Genomic DNA, 25751 nt, shown 5'->3' on the forward strand with positions numbered 1-25751 from the left:
TGCTTTGCACTGTGGCCAAAAAAAAAAAAAAAAGAAAGAATTTTTTAAAATAAATAATTTAAAAGAGGAAATGTCTCAAATCATTAACCTCAGTTTCTACCTTAAGAAACTAGAAAAAGAAGATAAAGTAAGCAGAAAAAAAGAAATAATGAAGATCTGAGTGAAAAATGAAATAGAAAATAGAAAAACAATATTAAAAGTCACGGAAAAAACGTTGGTTCTTTGGGATGAACAGTAAAATTGGTAAACATTTATGAATAGTGGGTATGTTCACTATCTTGATTATGGTGATGGTTTCATGAGTGTATGCATAGGTCAAAACACACCAAGTTGTAAACTTTGCATATATATGCAGTTTATTGTACCAGCTACACCCCCACAAAGCTAAATTTTTTAAAAATGTGATTTCAGTTAAGAGGTAAATACACGTAGAAAAATAAAGTCAAATAAAAGGATAAAGAATGATGATCATGTGTGGCTGTTTTAGTGTGTTCGAGAAAGCACTCTGAGAAAGTGGAATTTGAATAAGAGAACTAAATGAAGCGAGCAAGCCATTGATGGGCCTGATTTGGGAATGAGCTTGGCATTTGAGAGTTGCAGGAGGATGGCTGGCATTGTTAGGGCAGAATGAACAAAGAGGAAAATAATAGAGATAAGTTGTAAGAAGTTAGCGGTCTGATTATGTAGGCCTTCCAAAAAAAAAAAAAAAAAAAAGCTGTGCCTGCAGCATTCAGAAGTTCCCAGGCCAGGGATCTAACCTGTGCTGTAACCCGAGCCACAGCAGTGATAATGCGGGATCCTTAACTCACTGAGCCACAAGGGAACTCCTGTAGGACTTTTTATAGACATGGTTAGGAGTTTGGATTTCCTGTCCATCTACCTATGTATATTTCCCCCCCAATTTTATTGAGATATAATTGATAGATAGCACTGTGTAAGTTTAAGGTGTACAGCATAATAATTTGACTTATATATCATGAAATGATGACCATAGGAAGATTAGTGAACTTCCATCATCCATAGATACATTTTTTTTTCTTTGTGATGCGAACTCTGGGCTTACTGTCTTAGCTTTCATATGTGATGTATAGCAGTGTTAATTTTATTTATTATGTTGTACTTTACATCCTTAGGACTTATTTATCTCATAACTGGAAGTTTGTATCTTTTGACCATCTTCATCTAATTTCCCCTCCCTCTCGTGTAACCACAAATCTGATCTGTTTTTCTATGAGTTTGTTTTTGAATTATCATTGACCTACTACACTAAGTTAGTATATTCAGTGTTTCTATACATTTTTAGATGATCACCGTAATAAGTCTAGTTCTCATTTGTCACCATTCAAAGATATTGTATAACTACTGGTTATATTTCCCAGAGTGTACATTTCATACCTGTGACTCAATTTATTTTTTCATCTGAAAGTTTGTACCTCTTAATCTCCCTCACCTATTTCACTCCTCCTGCACCCCCTCCCCTTTAGCTATCTTTTAATATAATTGTTTTTAATGTCCAGAGTTTGTAATATGAGGACTAGAGCTTCTTCCCGGACTCAAATTTATAAATTCTCAGTTGGCTGGTGAAGCCACTTGGGATACTTCTTGTTTAATTTGGTTTCTAGGAAGACTTCATTCAAGCCCTTCATGGTTACTCAAGTGGAAATATGTCATTCATCTTCTCCAGCTCTTTCTCATATTCTTCAATCCTCGCCTTTAAGAAAGACAAAAACTCAGCACAGCATTCGTGCATCTTTTTCTTTAGTGTCCACCTGGACAGTATATTTATGCTGTGTCACGAGAAACTTCAGGGCATTAAACTTCTTTTCAAAGTCGTCTGCCAAGGCCACCTTCACCACACTGGCCTTGTAGTAAGTGGAGTGCATAGTAGGTGGTTCTCAGGTAGGGTAGCCAATCTGGAGGTGAGGATCTTATTCTAGGATTTCAGGGAGTTAGCAGTAGCCTGCGTCTTAGAGTATGATCTCTTCAAAAGCTCTCCAGCCAATGCCTTTTAGAGCAAGTTTTGTCCAGCCCTCTTGAGATCCTTTACTGACTTGGTGGCCCACAACAGCAAGTGGATTTTTTTTTTTTTTTTGTCTTTTTGCTATTTCTTGGGCCGCTCCCACAGCATATGGAGGTTCCCAGGCTGAGGGTCAAATTGGAGCTGTAGCCACTGGCCTACGCCAGAGCCACAGCAACGCGGGATCCGAGCCGCGTCTGCAACCTACACCACAGCTCACGGCAACGCCGGATCGTTAACCCACTGAGCAAGGGCAGGGACTGAACCCGCAACCTCATGGTCCCTAGTCGGATTCGTTAACCACTGCGCCACAACGGGAACTCCTGGATTTTATTTTTTATTGTGTTAGGAAGACACTGGACTTTTTTTCTTTCTTTCTTTCTTTTTTTTTTAATGGCCGTACCCGCAGCATATGGAAATTTCTGGGCCAGGGATTAATCCAAGCTGCAACTGTGACCTGTGCAGCAACTGCAGCAACACTGAATCCTTTAACCCACTGCATCAGGCCGGGGATCAAGCCCTCGCCTCAACAGCGACCTACGCCACCGCAGTCAGATTCTTAACCTACTGCGCCACAGCAGGAACTCCAACATCATGGACTTTTAAACTAGGAGGGAAGGCAGTCATATTTATTTTACATTTAATAAGTATTGCTGTGGTGATGATCATTTTGTAATGTATAGAAATATCAAATCACTATGTTGTGCATCTGAAACTAACAGGGTTGTAGGTCAATTATACTTCTATTTAAAAAAAAAAAAAGAATGTACGGCTTTGACCTTAGTTCAAAGGTCAAACCTTAACCTGAAAAAGGTTAAGTTCTGGAGTTCCTACTGTGGCACAGCAGGTTAAGGATCCGATGTTGTCTCTGTGGGAGCGTAGGTTTGATCCTCCTCTGGGGAATGGGTTAAGAATCTTATGTTGCTACAGCTGAGGTGTAGGTCACAGCTGCAGCTCAGATTTGACCCTTGGCCTGGGAACTTCCATGTGCCATGGGGGTGGCTAAAAAATAAGGGGGGAAAAAAAAAGGAAAAATAGTTCTAGAAGGTAAGGAAAAGCTTAGTATTCCTGCCACATTGGAACTGTGGTTCTCTTGGATTTGTAACCTTCTTTTCATTGAAAATAAACACTAAGATCTTTTCTAAGGTTTAAAAAAATCTGTAGTCTGGAGGGAAATTGACTCTAGGGGCAAGAGTTGAGAGCAGGGAAAATGACTAGGATGCTTATGTAATAGTCAAAGCAGGATGATCATGGCTTTAAACTAGGGTGGTTACAACAAAAATGGTGAAAAGTGATTAGAGTCTATAAATTCTAGTTATATTTTTAGAGGTAAACTTGTTTATAAGTTTGATGTGAGCTATGAAGGCAAGAGAGAATTTAAGGATACCATTCAAGATAGCAGTTTTTTGTCTGAGCAACTGAGTGAATGGTGGTGTTATTTAATGAGGAAGCAAGTTTTAGTTGGAGTGGGAAATAGAGTTCAGATTTCATCATGTTAAGTTTGACATGCTTATTAGCTGTCTCAGTGTCAGGGTCGAGGCATTTGGCCATATAAATGTGAAACTCAAGACGAGAGATCCAGGCTGGAGGTATAAAATTGGGATCTATCTGCCTATAAATGATATTTGAAAACATGGTACTGGATGTGATCACCTAGCATGATAGCCAGCCTCCAAGATGGCCCCTGAAGGGAGTTCTCATCATGGCTCAGTGGTTAATGAACCCAACTAGCATCCATGAGGATGCAGGTTTGATCCCTGGCCTCGCTCAGAGGGTTAAGGATCCAGCATTACCATGAGCTGTGGTGTAGGTTGCAGACATGGCTTGGATCCTGCGTTGCTGTTACTGTGGTGTAGGTTGGCAGCTACATCTCTGATTCGACCCCCTAGCCTAGGCACCTCCATATGCTGTGGGTGTGGCCCTAAAAAGACAAAAGACAAAAAAAAAATAAAAAAGATGGCCCGTGAAGATCTCCACTTCCTAGTATTTACCCTCATGAAGTCTTCTCTCACATGTGCCGGAGCTAGTCTGTGTGACCAATAGAATACAGCAGAAGTGATGGTATGTCACGTCCAAGATTAGGTTAGAAAAGACACTGCATCTTCCATTGTAAACTTTCTCTCTCTTGAAGCACGTGCTCTGGGGAAGCCATGTCATGAACAACTTTAAGGAGCCTTTGTGGTGAGGAATTGATAGCCAAGTAAACTTAGAAGCAAATATTTAAGCTCTTTTACATATTGCAACCCCAGCAACAACTTGGCTGCAATTTTATAAGATACTCTGTGCCAGAACCACTCAGTGAAGCTGCTTCTGGATTCCTGACTCTTTAAGACACTGCATGAGATAATAAATGTGTGTTGTTTTAAGCTATTAAGTTTTAGGATAATTTGTTACGCAGCAATAGATAACTAAGATACCTAGGGAGTGAATTTGCATAAAGAAGAATACCAGGGGAGTTCTCTGGTGGCCTAATGGTTAAGGATCCAGGATCCATCATTGTCACTGCTGTAGCATGGGTTCAGTCTCCATCCGGGGAACTTCCACAGGCCACAGGAGTGGCCAAAACAAACAAAAAACAATACCAGGACCTGGAGCACTCTAGTACATTGAGGTTAAGGTTGGGAAGGAGAAGAGAAACTAGCAAATAAAGCATAAAAGGAGGAAAATCAAGAGAATGTAGTTCATGGAAGCTAATGAAGAAAGTGCTTCAAGGAGGGAGTTAAAAACTATGTCAAATGCTTTTTAAAGGTTGAGAAAATTTTTATTGAAGATTGATGATTGATTTGGCAAAAATGAGATATTTGAACTTTGACAACAGCAATTTCAGTGGAGTATAGGGGCAAGAGACTAATTGAAATACATTGAGGGAAAGATGTGGAAAGGATACAGACAACCTTTTTGAGGAGTTTTTCTCTAAAGGAGGGCAGAGAAATGCTATGGTAGCTGGAGGGAGATGTCTAGTGAAGATTTTTAAAATATGAGGACCTGTTTAAAAAGAGGCAGAGAAATGATGAAAAGGATGTGGGTTCAATCCCTGGTGTTACTCGGTGGGTTAAGGATCCTGTGTTGCTGTGGCTGTGGTATAGGCTGGCAGCTGTAGCTCTGATTCAACTCCTAGCCTGGGAACTTCCATATGACACAGATGTGGCCCTAAAAAGAGAGCTAGTGAGAGAAAACGAAGACCTGCATGTTTGAATGCTGATGAGAATAATTCAGTGGATAAAGAAATTGATGATGTAAGAAATGATAATCAAGTGAGCAGTGTCTTTGAGGAGGCAAGAAGGAATGGGATCCAGTTCACAGGTGAAGGATTTGGTTTTAGGAAGAGAGGAAGTTCATCTGTTGTTAGTAAGAAAACAGTAGAGAATATAGGTGTAGATGCAGTAAACTGGTCCACTGGTAGTGGGAAAACAAGATGGTGCTTTCCTCAGTGAATTCCGCATACCACAGACGTGACCGGAAGAAAAAGGAAATAAGATTTTCAGATTATGGGCTACAAGTGAGAGGTGGGGAAGGAAGTTGGAGGTTGAGCAGAGAGGAAAATGTGAAATAGTCCTTTCCGAAAAAAATGTCAAATGAATAAATGGGAGAGCTCTACCTAGCCAGTCAACCATCATTTAAAATGTTATTTCTCTGTGAAAGTGTATTCTTAGATAAAATGAGGGAGTCTGAAACAAATTCTTACTCCTCATCATGCATGCGTGTGTGAGTGTGTGAAGGGGGAAGAGGTAGGAATTTCTAGCTATGAGGAGCATATCAACTCTCCCTTTAGAACTGTTAACCTTTAAGAAATCTGAATTAAGGGGCAAGAACTGTTGCTTCCCTGAACACAGTGAGGACAGCTTCAAACCCAGAGTCCCTTGCTCCTCATTCCTGAATATGGGTTAATTTGCTTGTAAGCTGGGATTCATAAAGCAAGAGGTACCTATATTTTAATGTAGTTTTGTTAAGTAATAAAGTACTATAAAGAAAATTATACCAAGCCAAGTGGAAAGAACACTTTTGGAGAGAAAATTCATTGCTTTGTATTGTTTCTTAATCTTTATCAGATTTTATTATCTACTTCTAAGGAAAGGTAAAAATATGTGAAAGTGGAGAAGAAAAATCTGCACAGGAGAGAAAAAAGGAATTTAGCAACCACAGGTTAGATTTTATGACTGCCTTCGACAAATGTTTCTGTTTTCTGTGTTTAGTCAAGTACTGATAAGAAAATTGTGAGTTTATCCACACACACACACCCCTACCCTGACTGATAGTGGTCACCTAAATGGAAATGAAGCATAAAAACAAATTATATTGAGTGTGTGATTCTCTACAGTATGATATGCAGTTAAACTAACTACTGTTACATGTTAGTTCATTATGGAAATGAGCCCAATTGCTGATAAACTTTTGAGAACGGTTTGTTCTGTTATTTCTGAGACCTATGTAACGGCACTCTAAACTATCAGCGAAGCATTAAAACACTTTGAAAGCAGGCTAATGCTAATAAAAATATCTACTTCTTACAAAGATAAATGCAAAAAAGAATCCATTAGTAGATAGTTGTAAAAGTTTAATTCTTTTAGAACTTTGAAAGGCAAAGCTGATGCCCCTATTTTCAAAAAGAGGTAAAAAGTTATCTCAGGTAGCTAACATTTTGAGGTTTACTATATGCTAGGCACTATGTTAAGTACTTTGTGAACATTACTCCTTAATTCTCCCAAGAATCCTGTGAAATAGGTCACTATACTTATTTTACAGCCGAGGAAACTAAGGCTGAGAGAGGAAAACAGCTTGCCCAAAGGTCCATAGGTGGAACCTGATTTTAAACGTGACTCTGAACCCAAAGCCATATTCTTTCTACCATACTAGCTTGTTCTAACTAAAAAAAGCCTGTCAGTGACCTTTACAGTATCACAGGACACATTTTTACACATGGTTGGGAGTTAGGAAGAGGTCCTTCTGAGTCACCAGCAGGGTCTCACTAAAACCAAGTCATGCACTTTCCTTCTGCTTTGGGGAACTGGTGAGCTGGTTTGCAATAGCAGACCAGCTATCCTTGCCTAGAACAACTACACAATCAAGAGGAATTAAAAAAAATATATGTTTGATGTCATTGGAAAGTACCAAGATAACCAGGACTTGAGGGCCTAGTGCAAAAAGTGGAAAGTGCAAAAAGTGAGATTGACAGTCTGAACTGCTCTCTCCATGATGCATTTTTCCAACTTGTAAGTGGCACAAGCTGAGGGGGCAGAGAAAGAGAAGAGAAGTTGACTGGTAAGGGGCTATGTAGCTAACCAGAGCTCTTGGCAGTCTAACAGTGCTGTGGAAATACAGATTTGAGTGTACTTCCAACCAAAGTGGTAGGGGCTCTGTCAAAGGACTTGGCTTCTAGATCCGTCCTCTAAAGGACTGTGCTCAAAGAATAAGGGTAGATCATATACGGACTGGTCTTAAAAAGACTGAAGCCAGCTTCAAATTAGCTAAACCCCTAATTAGATTAAGGTGATACAATTCCATCTAATTACTTGCCAGAAGCTTAAAGACACCCTTTCTGGAAGAAAATTCAGAACCTCTACAATTTCTCTTGCACACTGTCCATCATTCGATTAAAAATTAAGAAGCATAGTAAAAGAAAAATAGATACTAAAGACAGATTCACAGGTGATCTAGATATTGGAGTTATTAAAACTTGGGCTTTAAAATGATCATGAGCAGTAATTAATATGTTCAAAAAATTAATATGTTTAAGATAGTTTCACCAGGAAACTGGAATATATAAAAATGATCAAATGGAAATTCTAGTACTAGAAAACATAATAACAAATTAAGAATGCAGTAGGCAAGTGTGACAGCAGATTACACACAGCTAAAGAGAGGATTAGTGGTCTGGAAGATAGGTCTGTAGAAAATACCCAAACAGAAGCTTGGAGAGAAAAGGATAGAAAATAGGGGGGAAAAAGTGAGAGAGACCTATGAGATACAGTAAAAAAACATTTAACATACCTACAAATAGATTTTCAGAATGGAAAGAGATAAGATGAGGCAGAAACAATATTTGGGGAGATTATTAGCTGAAAAAATTTTAAACGTGTGAAATAATTCAAGAAACTCTTTAAACCCAACAAGGATAAATTTAAAGAAAAACATACATTAAAATAAAACTGCTCAAAGCCAAAATAGATTAAAAACAGCCAAAAAGGGATAATTCTCTTTAAAGAGAAATAAGATGGAAACTAACTTTTCAACAAAAATGGTGGAATCCAAAAGACAATAAAAAGGTATCTTTACAGTGCTGAAAGAAAATATCTACTGACATAGTATTCTATACTAAGTGAAACTATCTCTCAGAAATGAAGGCAAAATAAAGATAGTTCCAAGCAAATAAAATTGATAGAATTTATTGCCAGCAGACTCACATTTTTAAAAATACAAAAAGGTAGAAGGTTTATGATCCTCAACATCATGGAATACAGGAAGGAAGAAATAGCAGTGGAAAAAGCAAATATATGGATGGATTAATCTAAATAAGTACTGACTGGGAGTTCCTGTCAGTAAATAAATAAATAATAAATAGTAACATATACGTACTAACAATAGTAATAATGTCTTGTGGGTTTAAAATATATGTAAAATTAAAGCTATAAAAACAATAGCATGGCTCAGTGGTTAAGAAACCCAACCAGGAATGATGAGGATGCGGGTTTGATCCCTGGCCTCACTCAGTGGGTTAAGGATCTGGCATTGCCGTGAGCTGTGGTGTAGTTTGCAGATGCAGCTCGATCCTATGTTGTTGTGGCTGTGGTGTAGGCTGGCAGCTGTAGCTCTGACTTGACCCCTAGCCTAGAAACTTCCATGTGCCACAGGTGTGGCCCTAAAAAGCAAAAAGAAAACAAAAACAAACAAAAAAACAATAACAGAAAAGTCTGGGAGTAGCTATATGGAGTGTGAAGTGGTGAAAGTAATCATTTATGTTATACTTTAATTAAGGTCAAAGACATGTGTCATAATCTGAAAAGTAACCACTAAAAGAATAGTAGCTAAATGTGTAGCTAATGGAGGGAAATGGAGTAATAAGAAAAATAGTGAAACAACCAAAAAAGAAGAAAAAATGCTATAGAGAAAGTGGGACAAGTGGAAAATGAAATGGTAAGATGGTAAACTTAAACACATGTATCAGTAATTATGGTAAATGTAAATAGACTAAAATGCAGCTAAAAGATAATGATTGTCAGATTGGGTTTAAAAATAATTATATACTGCTTTTAAGAAACAAATATAAGGACATATAAAAAAGCAGAAAGTAAAAATGTAGCAAAAGCTCTTTTATGCAAACATTAGCCCAAAAATCTGATGTAGCTATATTAGTATTAGACAAAAACACTTTAAGACGAGAAACATTTCTAGAGGTCAAGAGGATTATTTTATAATGATAAAAAGATCAATTCACCCAGAAGATATAATTCTACATATATATTCATATAACTACATAGCTTCAAAATATATAAAGCAAAAATGACATGACTAAAGGAGAGACAAATACACAATCATAGAGCATGATTTTTAGCATATTTTTTTTAGTCACTGATATGATAAACAGGCCAAAAAAATCAATAAGGATATAGCAGATTTGAACAAATCAACAGACAATCTAGATATCGTACATAGAATGTTGCACCTGTAAATGTTAGTGTGCACGTTCTTTTCAAGTGTGCATGGAGTACTTACCAAAACTGACCATATAATGGACCACAGAGCCAGTCATGACACATTTTAAATAACTGAAATCATACACAGTATTGTCTGTTATCACAGTAATAAATACATTACAAAAATATAAAAAGAAAACTTACAAATAATTGGAAATTAAACACTTTAGTCTCAAAGAAGAAATCTCTGTGGAAATTATAGTATTTTGAACTGAGTGATACTGAAGAAACAACATATCAATTAGTATGATGCAACTATGGCCATACTCAAAGGAAAATTTACTGCTTTAAGTAAATACGCAGTTGACCCTTGAACAACACAGATTTGAACTGTGCAGTTACACTTATATGCATTTTTTTTTCAATAAATATATCCTGTAGTACTACACAATCTAAGGTTGGTTGAATTCAAGGATGCAGAACCATGGATATGGAGGGCCAACTGTAAATTTATATTCAGATTTTTGACTGTGTGGAAGGTCACCACTAACTCCCATATCGTTTGAGGGTCAACTGTGTTAGGGATGAAGAAGGTCTGAAAATCAGTGATCTAGGTATCATTAGAAAAAAATAAAGCAATTACCCCCAGAAACAGTGGAAGAATTGTATATTGTAAAGTTTAGAAATGAATGAAGTAGGAGTTCCCATCATGGCTCGGCGGTTAATGAACCCAACTAGGAACTGTTAGGATGCGTGTTCAATCCCTGGCCTCACTCAGTGGGTGAAGGATTCAGCGTTGCTGTGAGCTGTGGTGTAGGTTGCAGACGTGGCTCAGATCTCACGTTGCTGAGGCTGTGTTGTAGCCCGGCAGCTGTAGCTCCAATTGGACCCCTAGCCTGGGAACCTCCATATGCCACAGATGCAGCCCTAAAAATCAAAATAAATAAATAAATAAAATAAAAAATAGATACCATAATAAAAATAATTTTAAAAAATAAATTAATGAAGTAGAAAAGAAAAGTGTAATAATCTGCAGTTCCCTTGTGGCCTAATGGATTAAGGATCTGGCATCACTTCTGTGGTGCAGGTTTTACCCCTGGCCCAGGAACTTTTGCTCTGCCATGGTGGAGCCAAAAGAAAAGTTAAATAATCAGTAAAGCCCAAAGTTGGTACTTGAAAGACTAATACAATTAAGAAAAATCTCCGACAAAATTTGTCAAGATAAAGCAGAGAAGGTGCACGTTACCAATATTGTGAATGAAAAGGGAACATCACTGTACTTCCTATAGGCACCATCAAATAAAATATTATGAACAACTTCATGCCAAAAATTTGAGAACTTATATGAAATGGACAAATTCCAAGAAAACCATAACTTAATAAACTGGCAAAGAAAAAGTAGCAAATCTGAATAGTGTTTTATCTGGGAAAAAAATGAATCTGTAATTTAAAAATATTCTCTCAAAGAAAACTCAGGTTGAAATGGCTTCACAGTGAGTTAATTTTAAGGTTTTTTTGTTTTGTTTTGTTTTGCTTTTTAGTCTTTTTAGGGCCGTACCCATGGCATATGGAGGTTTCTAGACTAGGGGTCCAATCAGAGCTGTAGCCGATGGCCTCCCCCACAGCCACAGCAACCTCAGGATCCGAGCCAAATTTGTTACCTACACCACAGCTCATGGCAACAACGGATCCTTTAACCCACTAAGCCAGGCTAGGGATTGAACCCGTGTCCTCATGGATGCTATTTGGGTTCGTTAACCCCTGAGTTACGACTGGAACTCCCTAATTTTTCCAATTTTTGAGGAGGAAATAACGCTAATATTATAAAGCATTTCAGAGAGGAGTTCCTGCTGTGGCACAGTGGGTTAAGAATGTGACTGCAGGAGTTCCCGTCGTGGCACAGTGGTTAACGAATCCGACTAGGAACCATGAGGTTGCGGGTTCAATCCCTGCCCCTTGCTCAGTGGGTTAACGATCCGGTGTTGCCATGAGCTGTGGTGTAGGTTGCAGACGCGGCTCGGATCCCGCGTTGCTGTGGCTCTGGCGTAATAGGCTGGCAGCTACAGCTCCGATTCGACCCCTAGCCTGGGAACCTCCATGTGCCTCGGGAGCGGCCCAAGAAATGGCAAAAAGACAAAAAAAAAAAAAAAAAAGAAAGAAAAGAAAAGAAAAAGAATCTGACTGCAGCTGCTCAAATTGCTGGAGTTGCTGCAGAGGCACAGGTTCAGTCCCCAGTCCAGTGCATTTGGTTAAAGGATCCAGATTCAGTTTGCTGCAACTATGGCATAGGCCGCAGCTGTGGTTCAGATTCAGTCCTTGGCCTGAGAACTTCCATATGCCACAGGTGCAGCCATAAAAATTAAACAAAACAAAATATCTCAGAGAACAGAAGAAGCGAAGGCATTTTCCATTTTATGAGTTCAGCAATCTTGGTCCACTATGGTGTTTCCCTTACCTATTATACATGTCTTAGAACTAAAATTCACCTCATACCTTTACTGTATTAATAGTTCTTCAACACATATATTAGATTTTGTTTATTCTCTTTACTCAATTCAGCAGATAGTCCCAGGGGCACAAAATGATGCAGTGAGACTAAATAATTCTCCCTCATAGGTATGCTGGCAAACTAGCATAGAACTATCCTGAGAAAGAAAGACTTTTGTTGAGAGAATAGCCTCCTCCTCATCCCCTACTCTGGAAACTGATAATAGTAAAATTTAACTTTGTTTTTCTCCTACAGACTCCATTAATAATATACCTCTTTCATTTCCTGATTGACTATGCTGAATTGGTATTTATGGTAAGTAACCTTCCACATAAAATCAATATATTCATATTTTTAATTTTATGTTCTTTTATCTTCAGATTTTTAAGACAAAAATCTATTTTGGGAGCTCAAGTGTTTCTCAGAACATAAAAGTGAAAAGCTGTCTTAAATATGAATTCATGGAACTGATAGTATTATGGATGTGTGAGGAGTAGTCTCTGACATCTGGCCAGTTCCTTATACTTTCAAATTTTGATTTCTGGTCTATGTAGTCTTGAATTTCTAGCTTCAAGATTCCATGATTGGCCCTAATTATGGTGCCAGTGTAGAGGGCATCCTGAATTTCCTTAGCATTCTACAAAGAGATTCTGTGAAGAGGATGTAGACCAGATGAGATTTTCAGGGCAAGAACCTTCAAAATTGAGACAATGGGGCTATGTTTTGTGAGTGTAGTAATTTGAAACACTTGCCTAGGGTTGAAAATCCGAGTCAAGTAGGAGTTCCACTGAGGTCTTCCTTACTAACAGCTGTGGCTTAGGACTTACTATGTGCTAAGCACTTGACCTGTATCAGGCCTACAGAGCAGAAGGTGATTATGCTCATTTTATAGAAAATTTAAGTAAGTTGCAATTGTAGAGCATATGTGGGACATCAAACTGTTGTAAACCTAGATGGATCCTAATCCTCAGGCTTTTCTGGTCAGACCTCCCTGAAAAGGCTTTTGTAATCAAAGTGAGGGTTGAGGTTCTGCTTGACTGTAAGATTTCAGTACTTGACAATCTACCACCATCCAAAAAGGCTCTGGCAGCATTCCATTACTTGTACACTGATTGGGTTCATTTCGTCTTATTTCTCTTTCTCGTGACAGATAACCGACGCACTCACTGCCATTGCCTTGTATTTTGCAATCCAAGACTTCAATAAAGTTGTGGTGAGTAGTCCATGAGTGGGGCAAAACCAGTGGAATTCAGTAGCCTGCTGGTCTCTGTTATTACAAAGAATCTGAGGTCATGTACTTAAGGATCAATTGTTTTAAAATCCTAAGAAGTGAGAGTGAAGCTTCTGGTTTTTTCAGCCATCCTGGAATGACCAAACTCAAACCAACAAGATAGTTTTACTAATAGATATAGAAAAGTCAGCTTAATCTTATATGGCTTAATACTCACCCAAGCTTAGACTTTCTAGAGCTAAAGAAGTTGAACTACAGTTTTGTTTGTTTGTTTGCTTTTTAATGGCCTCATGTTCAGCATATGGAAGTTCCCAGGCTAGGGGTCAGATTGGAGCTACAGCTGCCGGCCTATGCCACAGCCACAGCAATGCAGGATCCAAGCCACATCTGTGACCTCTACCACAGCTGGCAGCAATGCCAGGTACTTAACCCACCAAGCGAGGCCAGGGATCGAACCTGCATCCTCATAGATACTAGTCAGGTTCATTACCACTGAACCACAATGGGAACTCCTGAACTACAGTTATATTAATGAAGAGTCTTAAAAATCTTTTCTTTCACCAGTTTTTCTTTCCAAAGGAAAACAAATAGAGCTTTAAACTCACTGTGTTATGCCTATGCAAGGTAAAACTAGATTCCCAATGTAGTTTCTGTTTCCCTGCAGGGATCAATCTAAATTGGAAATTTTAACATGTATTATTAACTGTCTGTTGAAAATATTGATGTAAATTTCGTCTTAATCCATATGTAATAACCAAGGAGAATTGTGTACTAGGACCATTCTCATTTTCCTGGGTTCTGAGAGAATTAACAGATTAACCATGTGTACTCTCTGTGTAGTTATTTTAAAAATTGGCTGCAGTCCTCTTTGATTGGCTGGGAGCCACTGAGAGGATTTAGGCTAGGGTGAGTGAAGGCTGCATCCCATTAGTGTTCTCTGTTTGTGGTTCATTTTCACTTCTATTACCAAGTAATAGAACCAGAATTAGCAGTCTGCCTTTCAGTGCACTGGTCATCAATAACATAAAATTGGTGAATTCTAGAATTTTAGACCTCAAAAGAGATTTTTTTAAACTATCTAGACTGAGGGTTCTTAGCTTAGGGTCTGTTTATAGGGCTCAATAGGTTTATAAAGCCCTTAAAATAGTGTGAAAGATTGTGTATGTTTGCACATATGTCATTTTTCTAAGTCCATAGTTGTTATCAGTGCTCAAAGAGTCCCTGAATCCCCCCTTAAATTCCTTGGCCCAGAAATGGCAAAGAAAGAAAGAGAGAGAGAAAAAAAGAAGGAAGGAAGGAGGGAGGAAAGAAGGAAGGAAGAAAGGAAGGAGGAAAGTCAAACTGATAGGAATAGGGTATATTGGTGGTTGCCAGGGGCTGGTGGTGGGAAAATGGGGAAATGTTGGTCAAAGGATACAAACTTCTAGTTATAAGATGATTAAGTTCTAAAGATCTTATATTTACCATAGTCACTTTCAAGTATTATATACTTGAAAGTTGCTAAGAGAGTAGATCTTAAATACTCTCAGTACGCGCGCGCGCACACACACACACACACACACACGTAATTATATGAGGTGATGGATGTGTTAACTAACCTTACTGTGGTAACCATTTTGCAATATGTATGTATAGCCAATCATCATGTACACCTTAAATTCATACAATGTTATATGTCAGTTAAATTTCAAGAAAGCTGGAAAAGAGAAGAAAAGAAAATTTTAGGGGCTGAAGTGAAATTCTTTAGCAGGGTTCCCTGGAAGGCCAGAGATGAAATAACGAGGGATGAGATTCATAAGCAGAGGAATTCAGAGATAAAATAGCAGTGGTTATTTTCTTCTCTCAAGATAGATAGCTATATGCTAAAATATTTACAGGTGAAGGGTCATGGTATCTGCAATTTATTTTCAAGTGGTTCCAGAAAAAAAAAAATTGTGTGTGTGTGTGTAGATAAAGGAAATGTGACAAAATGTTAGCAATTGGTGGATCTTGGTGTTGTATTAAATTCTTTCAGCTTTTCTCTAGTTTGAAAGTTTTTAGTAAAAAAACACTAGAGAGGAGTTCCCGTCGTGGCGCAGTGGTTAACGAATCCGACTAGGAACCATGAGGTTGCAGGTTCGGTCCCTGCCCTTGCTCAGTGGGTTAACGATCCGGCATTGCCGTGAGCTGTGGTGTAGGTTGCAGACGAGGCTCGGATCCCGCATTGCTGTGGCTCTGGCGTAGGCCAGTGGCTACGGCTCAGATTGGACCCCTAGCCTGGGAATTTCCATATGCCGCCGGAGCGGCCCAAGAAATAGCAAAAAGACAAAAAAAAAAACACTAGAGAAAAAAATAGATCCGTATCTATAGCCACCTGTGTGTGTGTGTGTGTGTGTGTGTAGTATGTATGTGATATATATATGAATATCTAAGGAAGGGTTGGTAGCTTTCATTTAAGAACACAATCAACCATGTCTTTCAACCAAAATATAAAAGTGAAATATATTTTAATGAGCACTGATTGGAGATGCTAACATTACATGTTTTCCTATTTTTTTCCTGATCAACTATCATATACTTTTTTTTGCCTTTTAGGGCTGCCCCTGTGGTGTATAGAAGTTCCCAAGCTAGGGGTCAAATTGGAGCTGCACCTACCAGCCTACGCCACAGGCACAGCAATGTGGGATCTGAGCCGCATCTTTGACCTATACCATGGCTCATGGCAACACCGGATCCTTAACCCACTGAAGAAGGCCAGGGATTGAACCCACATCCTCCTGAATACTAGTCGGGTTTTTAACCTGTCACAACGGAAACTTCTATATACTTTAGTTGAAACAATTTTTTTTTGTCTTTTTGCTATTTCTTTGGGCTGCTCCCACAGCATATGGAGGTTCCCAGGCTAGGGGTCGAATCGGAGCTGTAGCCACCGGCCTACGCCAGAGCCACAGCAACGCAGGATCCAAGCCGCATCTGCGACCTACACCACAGCTCACGGCAACGCCAGATCGTTAACCCACTGAGCAAGGGCAGGGACCGAACCCGCAACCTCATGGTTCCTAGTCGGATTCGTTAACCACTGCGCCACGACGGGAACTCCAGTTAAAACAATTTTTAATGGGAGAAGAAGCTTATGGGGAAGTAATGAAACTAGGTTTCATAGAGTTTCCTATCACGGCTTCAATGCGAATAAAAGAGATATTTTTAATTTAAAGCACCAATAATTTTCATTCATTTCTTAGTTATTTCTGGTTTTATTTTATTTGTTTTTTTTTTTTTTTCTTTCATGTTATGGCCGCACCTGTGGCATATGGAAGAAAGTTCCCGGGCCAGGGATTGAATCTGAGCCACATCGGTGGTTTGTGCTGCCACTGCAGCAGTGCTGGGCCCTTTAATCCACTGCACTGGGCCATGGATCAAAGCCACATCTCCACAGCAACCTGAGCCGCTGCAGGTGGATTCTTAACTTACTGTACCATGGTGGGAACTCCAATTTCTGACTTTATATAGACCATATAGAGATCTTTTTTTTCCCCTTGGGTGATTTAAAGAGGGAGAAAGAAAACCAAATGAGCTACTGTCAATACCCTAGTTTTTAGCACACCAAGACAGGGTGTGCTACTGTTATCACCAAGACCAGATAAATTTTAAACTAGTTTTGTTTATTCATCTTCAGAATTCAGCCTACTAGAATATTAAATTTCTTGGTCAGAATAAGAGTTTAATTTACTCTGTGTCAAAAAGTATTCTAAATGGCAAATTTTAATGATACTAACACACTGTTACTGATTTGGGTAGAATATCAGCATATCTTCCTCCAAATCTTTCCCACCTTTTCTCAATGGGCCCATAGCATGTAGTCTGGAAATGTTTTCATCTTGCTGGGATTTGAGACCTTTTATCTCTAGTAATAAAGCTGTGTCTACACCCAAATGCATCCTGGGAAACTGGTGCAGAGAAGGAAGACTCTCCATCTCCACCCCTATCTGGAACTTTTAGCACATAGAATATGAATGCTGATTCTCATGACATTTTGCATTTACGTCATTTGACAAGAACAAAGTTAGTCTAGTCTGTCCTTTGCTGAGACTGTACTTATTTGGAACTCAGAATTTATGTTAGAATGCTGCAGGTGGTTTGATAGGGAGTGATAAAAACCTGTATCCCCTTAATATGCCTAGAGGGTTGTGAGTTTGGAGGATAGGTTCTGAAATTGTTCTTTTTTTTGTTGTTGTTGTTGTTGTTGAAAACTGAGCTTTTCTTTTTTTTTTCTTTTTTTTTTTTTTTTTTTGTTGTTGTTGAAACTGAAATTGTTCTGTGCTGAGCCTGAGAGGTGGAGATGCAGTCGGGGGGGGGGGGGGCAGTACTTACTCCTTTCCCCCTCCCCCCACCATAAGTTTTAAGGATGCAAAGGGTATAGACACAGCTTTAGTGACCAGAAAGAACTTTTTACTTGGAGTGGGGGAATTATGTCCTTGCAAAACCAAACCCTGCAAGAGACAAGGAAAGGGCTGCATGGAGTAGGGGGTAAAAGAGAAGGAATACTCCACCCCGGAGATTTTTTTTTTTAATTCAGAAGTTTCTGCTACAAATATACATATAGAAAAGCTGATTAATGATCACAAAGAACACATCCAGGTAATTACTTTTTAGGTCACTTTTCACCTCCTTTGATAGACTGAAATTTTCATCATTGTCATGGCTGCTAGATATATCTAAAAGTACTTATCTTTGAATTTTAAGTTGTACTCCTTAACCTCATTTATCATTATACTTCTAATGTTTTCTTGGTGTGTGTGAGATTTTCCTTAGATTTTTTAGCCACTTTCCTGTCTCTTAACTGGTTGCATGGGGATTTTTTAAAGGGATTTTGTCGTGTTTGGGGGATCTGAGTCAATATTGAGCCCATGAAGCCGGGCATAATAGCAGCAGTTTTGGTGAGATTGAGGGAGATAAAAAGAGAGGTAGCAGAGAATGTGGGGACTGCTGACCTGACTGCCCTTCTCTTGAGGAGACTCTCCGTTCACAAAATCTTTCTGTTTTTAAAGTATTTTGGATGATTGGGGTTAGAAGGAAGTGCTCCTCTTTCCTTGTTGTCACCTTTGCCGGGTCTACACATCCCTCCTCAGCAGCTTCCATCTCTAACTGTAGTCTGCTGGCTGCCTTCCAGCCTGGGGAATGGGCCTGCATTCCCACCTGTCTCTCTGGCTGCTCCTGGGTGAACTCCCTGTTTCCTTTCTACAGCCGCCTTTGTGGAGCTCACACCTTCCAGCTGGCCTTCTTTTGGCAGTAGAACTCCAGAACCGGGGAATTCCCACGACGGGAATTCCTCCTAGAGATGTTTAAAGAGAAGCTTTTGAAATTTGTTCAGGTTTTCTGATTAAGCCTCTACCTAAACCTATGGAAGAAATCTGAGGTTACCTGTATTCCTGTGATGACCCCCTGGATTTTCTTTTGAACTGAAATATAGTTCTTTAAAATTTGTTTTTAATTTTAAATTTTAAAAAATTCTGAAATATCTAAGACCTATAAAAACATATAGAGAATAATACATATTGAGTCTATTTCAGCTTAAAAAAAAATAGAACATTTTACATATAGTTACTTCTTTCTGATATTTTCATCTCCTGATGATACTTTCATCTCTCACCAATTACCACTATTAGAATTTAGGGTTTATCATTCCCACACATGGCCTTACCTTTTGCTGTATTTGTAAATATCCCTAAATAACATATAGTAGTATTTTGCATGTTTTTAACTTTATGTAAATTGTGTGATACAGTGTATATTCTGTTGCCATCTGTGTTTTTCACCATTAAGTCTTTAATCACATACTACTTCGGCTTCTCTGAATTACTCTGTTTTATAATGGGTTGTCACATTGATTTTATATTCTCTAAGCTTCTTAAATCAGCAGGGCTACCCATTTTGGGTTCAGAGTTTGTTTCCATCTGTAGTCTGACCCATGTTTGCTCATAGGGTGGCCTGCCTTTTTTTTCCTTCTGGAACATATCCATGAACTTGTTGGGGCACACATGGGGAAGGCCAGAGCTTTCCACCCTCATCTCACTCCCTCTTAACTCTTCACTCCAGCTGCCCAGCCACACCTAGCCCTCTTCCCTCTTCTCTTCATTGTGGTCATTCTCCACTTCCTCAGAGGAAGTGAACAACTTTAAACAGGAGAGCTTGGACACTGTGACATTCAGGGAATCATTCCACTTTGCATGAAAATATTTGACTTTGCTGATGGAACGTTGGAGTCCTTGGACCACTGATGCTAACTGCTCAAAATGGCTGAAAACTTTGCCATTCAGTCATTTATTTAGCCATTCAGCAGATAGTTAAAGTTTACTCACTGTGCCAGATATTGGCACATAAACATGACCCCTGGCCTCATGGAATTTATAGTATCGTGAAGGAGAAAGCTATTAGTCAGTCACATAAATTTAAAAGTTTTAATGTAAATAGTACTATGAAAAAATGCATATAGTAGGGAGATTTTTACAGCCTTCTGAGGAAGTGATGATTTAATTGAGGTCTAACTAGGGAGTTAACTAAAGAAAGAGAAAAAGAGGTGGTTCCAGGTTAAATGCAAAGGTCTTAAAATTTAAAAAAATTTTTTTTTAATTAAAAAAAATAAAAATTAAAAATTAAAAAATTAAAATAAACAAAGGCCTGGGAGCAGGAGGGGTGTGGCACACTCATGGTGCTCCAACCCACAAAGTGAGAGGTGCAAGGAGTGGGTGTGAGATGATGGAGAGGTAAAGCCAGGTCAGGAGGGCCATGTGGGCCCTGGGAAGACTTTTGTCTTCACTGTAAAAGCAATGGGAAGTTACTTGTTTCGTGTAATTTTGTCACTTTTCTTTTTTCCAGTTCAAAAAGCAGAAACTCCTCCTAGAACTAGACCAGTATGCCCCAGATGTGGCTGAACTCATCCGGACCCCTATGGAAATGCGTCACATCCCTCTGAAAGTGGCCGTGTTGTAAGTATTCTCTGACCAAACAGGGCTCAGTGCCAGCAAATGCGAGGAAAATCTGATGAGACCTTTTCATGTTGTTTGTTGTATTTTTGGAGATCTGCAGTCTTAGTCATCCAGTATTAGCTATAGTTCTGTTGCACAACTGGGGTTCTGGCCAGGAAAAGAGACAGAGCCATTCTGTCTCTGTTGGGACAAAGCCTCACACAGGCACATGCACAATCAACCCTTCACAAATGCTTTTTCATTCCATCCTGATCTGGGCTCCGGCCTCCTTGTAACCAGTTTTCTTAAAAAAAGAAAGAAAGAAAGAAAAATTAATTTCTTCAGTTACGATATATGATTGCACGAAATTGTGATCTTCGTGCAGCTGTTATTTCAAGCAACTCCAGTGTTTCATGTACAATTTGGTCCTCCATTTGTAGTTCAAAAAATTGCAGTGAAGTGCCAAACAGACCCATCCCACCTGGGTGACCAGTATGGGAGAGTGGAATTTACTGAGGCTCTATGAAAAAATTCTCTAGGAGTTCTCTGTGATGCCCATTATGTTCTTTCTTAACTTACACCTATTTATATTCCTGAGATAGGCAAATATGAATAATTATTTAGGCAACTAATAGTAAATATTAATAATAACTAGTTTCTACGGATACGATACACAGTAAACAGGGCAGACAAGTTTCCTCATGGAAAAACATGACCTTAGAACTTCAGATTTAGAAGGGGCCATATGAGGACAGTTTATTCAACCCTCCGCCTTGTGTGTGACTCTCCTATTCAGCATTCCAGATAGGTGGCCTGCGTAGCCGCTTCTTGAACATCACCTGCTATTTAGAAATATCTTTTTCTCTTCTCCCATCAAACAAATTTGAGGTATCAGTTCATATCTATGTATTTCAGAAATAAGGGTGAGAACTACCTAATAGAACCAGAGGTTTGGCAACATTATGAATCCCTTGTGGACTTGAACGTCTCCAGGGGTAGTTTTGTAATAGCAAAAACCATTTCTTTAAAGATTGTGTAACGAGCCTCTCTATAAATGCTGGGAAAAAACACCAACAATTTATGGGCCTTTGGCTTTAGAACTCCTAATCTTACAGCCCTGAGAGGTGTTAGATTTATGGTCTTTATTTGTGAATAGTAACTATAATCTCTCCTTGAGACACTGGTTTGTCTCTTCCTATCTGATAATCAGAATTATGTAACTGATACCCCATTTCACTTTGTCTGCCAGGAAACTCAGAGCCGGATTTAAAACTGATTATTTCAGTGCTATAGGAGACCCATTTGGTCTTCTTTCCCTGGCTTTTACTTTTTCCTTTTATTTATATTTTCCCTGGTCTTAATGCTTTCTTGCTTTCTTATTTTTTTTCCTTTTTTTTTTTTGTGGCCACATCTGAGGCACATGGAAGTTCCCAGGCTAGGGGTCCAGTCGGAGCTTAAGCTGCCAGCCTATGCCAGAGCCATAGCAACACCAGATCCAAGCTGCATCTGTTACCTAGACCACAGCTTATGGCAATGCCAGATCCTTAACCCACTGAGCAGGGCCAAGGATCGAACCTGTGTCTTCATGGATACTAGTCAGGTTCATTTCCACTTAGCCACAATGGGGACTCCTTGATGGTTTATTTCTGTTTTAATTTTGCTACTGTTTTTTTTATCTGTTCTCGTTCGACCTACCTCAAATCCTTTTGTGGATAAAAATAAAATAACAATTCATTATGACTGTATAAGATCTCTCTGTTCAGCATTTCAAATTTATTTTCTCAGTCCATTCCTTCCTACCTCAGGAAAAGTCTATTTCAGCTTAATTCTTTCCCAGTGGAAGTTCAGGTTATCCTGTGAAGTGCAATGGCAACCAGCCTGTTGAATTCAGTGGTACCTATTCTGTCCTTTGGATCTGGCTTGATGGATATAGCTTGACTACTAAAAAGACCAAACTTAAGCTGCAGTCACCTCTTGAATGAACGTAGCTTGTATCAGAGCCTAGGAATCTGATTGAGGAAAAACTACTTTGCTAGTTTTCAGAGAAAACTGTAGCCATTCCTAAAGTATACGGCTCTGTGGGAATTGGTAGAATTTTTATCATTTTTGAAACCTGAAGTAATCGATCATAAGCTTTAGAGCCAGAAAGACCTGATTTTGAACGTATTTAATAGCTTGTAAAACTTTAGACTAGTTACTTAGCTTAGTTTCCTCATCTGCGAAGTGGAAATAATATTATTGTTGGTTTACAGGATCTCAGTGATGATGAAATAGATGGTTTTCCATATAGCACATAGCACGGAATAGGCAGTGAATGTTCAGTGCCTTTTGCTCATTGGCCACAACCCCACTCCATTCTTTTTTACTTAGGAAAATTCATTTCTAAGAAGTTGCCTTCTCTTGAGTATGTTTTTAGTAAACCTTTGAACTTCCTGGCTAAGGTGGCCAGGGCTCCCTGGTCCCTTGACCAGGATTACTAATGCCAAATATGTGTTTTTCCCCAGCTATCTCTTAAATCCTTACACGGTCTTGTCTTGTGTTGCCAAGTCTACCTGCGCCATCAACAACACCCTCATTGCTTTCTTCATTTTGACCACGATGAAAGGTAAGGCCCTGAAGGAAAGTACAAAGCTCAGTTCCTGATTTGTACAGGGTTTTGTAACACTTAGACTGTGGATTAAAAAAAAAAAAAAAAGACAGTATAACATTTAGAAATACTTTTAAGGAGTTCCCTGCGTGACTCAGTGGTTAATGAACCTGACTAGGATCTGAGAGGATGCAGGTTCGATCCCTGGGCTCGCTCAGCGGGTTGAGGATCTGGCATTGCTGTGAGCTGTGGTGTGGGTAGAAGATGAGGCTTGGATCCCGCGTTGCTGTGGCTGTGGTGTGGGCCAGAAGCTGTAGCTCCTATTCAACCCCTAGCCTGGGAACCTCCATATGCAGCCCTAGAAAGCAAAAATAAATAAATAAATAAATAAACAAACAAATAAGTAAATAAATAAATCAGTAGTTGGTACTTATATTTTTATGACACTATGTATTATTCACTGCAAGGCAAAGTAGTAACTATGGTTACTTTTCTTTCTAGTACAAACTTTTATTTCTTCTGGGGTTAATAATTATGATTTTTTTTTGCCTGTTTTTGTTTTGCTCAGTCTTTTTGTATCAATCCCTATTTTTTTCCTCTACTTGCTCTGCTATATCTTTGAAGTGCTAAATAATAAAAGTATACCTCAGAGATACTGTGGCTTTGCTTCTAGACTACTGCAATAAAGCAAATACTGTAATAAAGTGAGTCACACAAATTTTTTTGGTTTTCCAATACATATAAAACTTATGTCAGAATTCCCTGGTGGCTCAGTAGGTTAAGGAACCAGTATTGTCCCTTACCCAGCTCAGGTCACTGCTGTGGCACAGGTTCAATCCCTGGTCTTAGAACTTCTGCATGCCACAGGTCTGGCCAAAAAAAAAAGTTACGTCTAATTATTCTATAGTCTATTAAGTATGCGATAGCATTATGTCTAAAAAATATACATAGCTTAATTTACAAATAGTTTATTTCTAAAAAAATTAGCCCCTAACAAGAAAATCAGCCTGTCTTTTGAAGTTATGAAGTCAGGCATTGTCGTCTCTCTAGCTATGAAAGTCCTAAATAGCATCTTCTTGTAATATAAGGGTGTTCCATCTACACTGAAAATCTGTGGTTTCGTGTAGCCACCTTCATTAATTATCTTAGATCTTCTGGATAACTTGCTATAGCTTCTACATAAGCACTTGCTGCTTCACCGTGCACTTTTATGTTATGGAGATGGCTTCTCTCCTTAACCTCATGAATCAAACTCAGCTAGCTTCGTAGTTTTCTTCTGCAGCTTCCTGACCTCTCTCAGCCTTCATACAATTGAAGAGAGTTGGGCCTTGCTCTGGATGGGGCTTTGGCTAAAGTGAATGTTGTCACTGGTTTGATCTCTTCTCCAGACCATCAGACTTTCTCCATATCTACAGTGAGGCTGTTTTGCTTTCTTATCATTCATGTGTTCACTGGAGTAGCACTTATAATTTTGTTCAAGAACTTCACCTTTGCATTTATAACTTGGCTAACTGTTGGGTGCAAGAAGCCTAGCTTTCAGCCTGTCTCAGCTTTTGCCATGCCTTCCTCACTAAGCTAATTATTTCTAGCTCCCCTCACCCCCATCTCTCCACATTCATGGCATGTGAAAGTTCCCAGGCCAGGGGTCAACCCCTTGCCACAGCAGTAACCAGAGCCACAACAATGACAATGCTGGATTCTTAACCTGCTGAGCCACCAGGGAACTCCTATTTCTAGCTTTTGATTTAAAGTGAAATACATGGAGTACTTCCGTTGACTTGAAGACTTTGAGGCAGTGTAATGGTGTTAATTGGCCCAGCTTCAATATTGTTGTGTCTCAGGGAATAGGGAGGCCTGAGGAGGAGAAGGGATGGGGAATAGCTGGTTGGTGGAATAGTCAGAACATACCCAACACTTTTCACTTAAGTTCACCATCTTATATGGATGTGTGGTGCTCCTAGACTATTATAATAGTAACATCAAAGATCACAGATCACATACAGCAGAAACTGCCACAGCATTGTAAATTAACTATACTCTAATAAATTAATTTTAAAAAGGTCCCTTGGGAGTTCCCATCATGGCCTACTGGTAATGAACCTAACAAGTATCCATGAGGACTTGGATTTGATCCCTGGCCTCACTCAGTGGGTTAAGGATCTGACGTTGCTGTGAGCTATGGTGTAGGTCGCAGACATAGCTCATTCAGATCTGGCATTGCTGTGGCTGTGGTGTAGGCCGGCAGCTACAGCTCCAATTTGACCCCTAACCTGGGAACTTCTATATGCCTTGGGTGCAGCCCTAAAATGACAAAAAAAAAAAGAGAGAGAAAAGAAAAAAGGTCACTGATCACATATCACTGTAACAAACATAATAATAACGAAATAGGGAGTTCCCGTCGTGGCGCAGTGGTTAATGAATCCGACTAGGAACCATGAGGTTGCGGGTTCAGTCCCTGGCCTTGCTCAGTGGGTTAACGATCCGGCATTGCCGTGAGCTGTGGTGTAGGTTGCAGACGCGGCTCGGATCCCGCGTTGCTGTGGCTCTGGTGTAGGCCAGTGGCTACAGCTCTGATTCGACCCCTAGCCTGGGAACCTCCATATGCCGCAGGAGCGGCCCAAGAAATAGCAACAACAACAACAAAAAAAAAGACAAAAAGACAAAAAATAAAAAATAAAAAATAAATAAAATAATAACGAAATAGTTTGAAATATTGCAAGAATTGCCAATATGTGACACTGACACACAAAATAAGCAAATGCTGTTGGAAAAATGGCTCTGATAGACTTAATGCAGGATTGCCACAAAACTTCATTTTGTAAAAAAATCTGTAAAGCACAGTAAAACAAATGT

General features: G+C 39.2%; 1 protein-coding gene and 1 pseudogene across 3 annotated transcripts in view; one reads left to right on the plus strand and one right to left on the minus strand.

Annotated features, from left to right (window-relative positions):
* The window catches only part of PIGU (phosphatidylinositol glycan anchor biosynthesis class U), a 120519-nt gene that overhangs the window by 26217 nt on the left and 68551 nt on the right, over positions 1 to 25751 (plus strand). For 2 of the 3 annotated variants that reach the window (XM_047771270.1, XM_047771273.1), the window contains 4 exons: positions 12392 to 12451; positions 13287 to 13349; positions 20223 to 20332; positions 22816 to 22916. In XM_047771270.1, coding sequence (XP_047627226.1) covers positions 12392 to 12451; positions 13287 to 13349; positions 20223 to 20332; positions 22816 to 22916 — 334 coding nt within the window. The remainder of the gene's footprint in view (positions 1 to 12391; positions 12452 to 13286; positions 13350 to 20222; positions 20333 to 22815; positions 22917 to 25751) is intronic. The other variant, XM_047771271.1, reaches the window with a different exon arrangement.
* LOC125122329 (ATP synthase subunit d, mitochondrial-like) lies at positions 1560 to 9764 on the minus strand (annotated as a pseudogene).

The sequence above is a fragment of the Phacochoerus africanus genome, chromosome 3, assembly GCF_016906955.1.
Source record: "Phacochoerus africanus isolate WHEZ1 chromosome 3, ROS_Pafr_v1, whole genome shotgun sequence".
In the NCBI taxonomy this organism is placed as follows: Eukaryota; Metazoa; Chordata; class Mammalia; order Artiodactyla; family Suidae; genus Phacochoerus; species Phacochoerus africanus.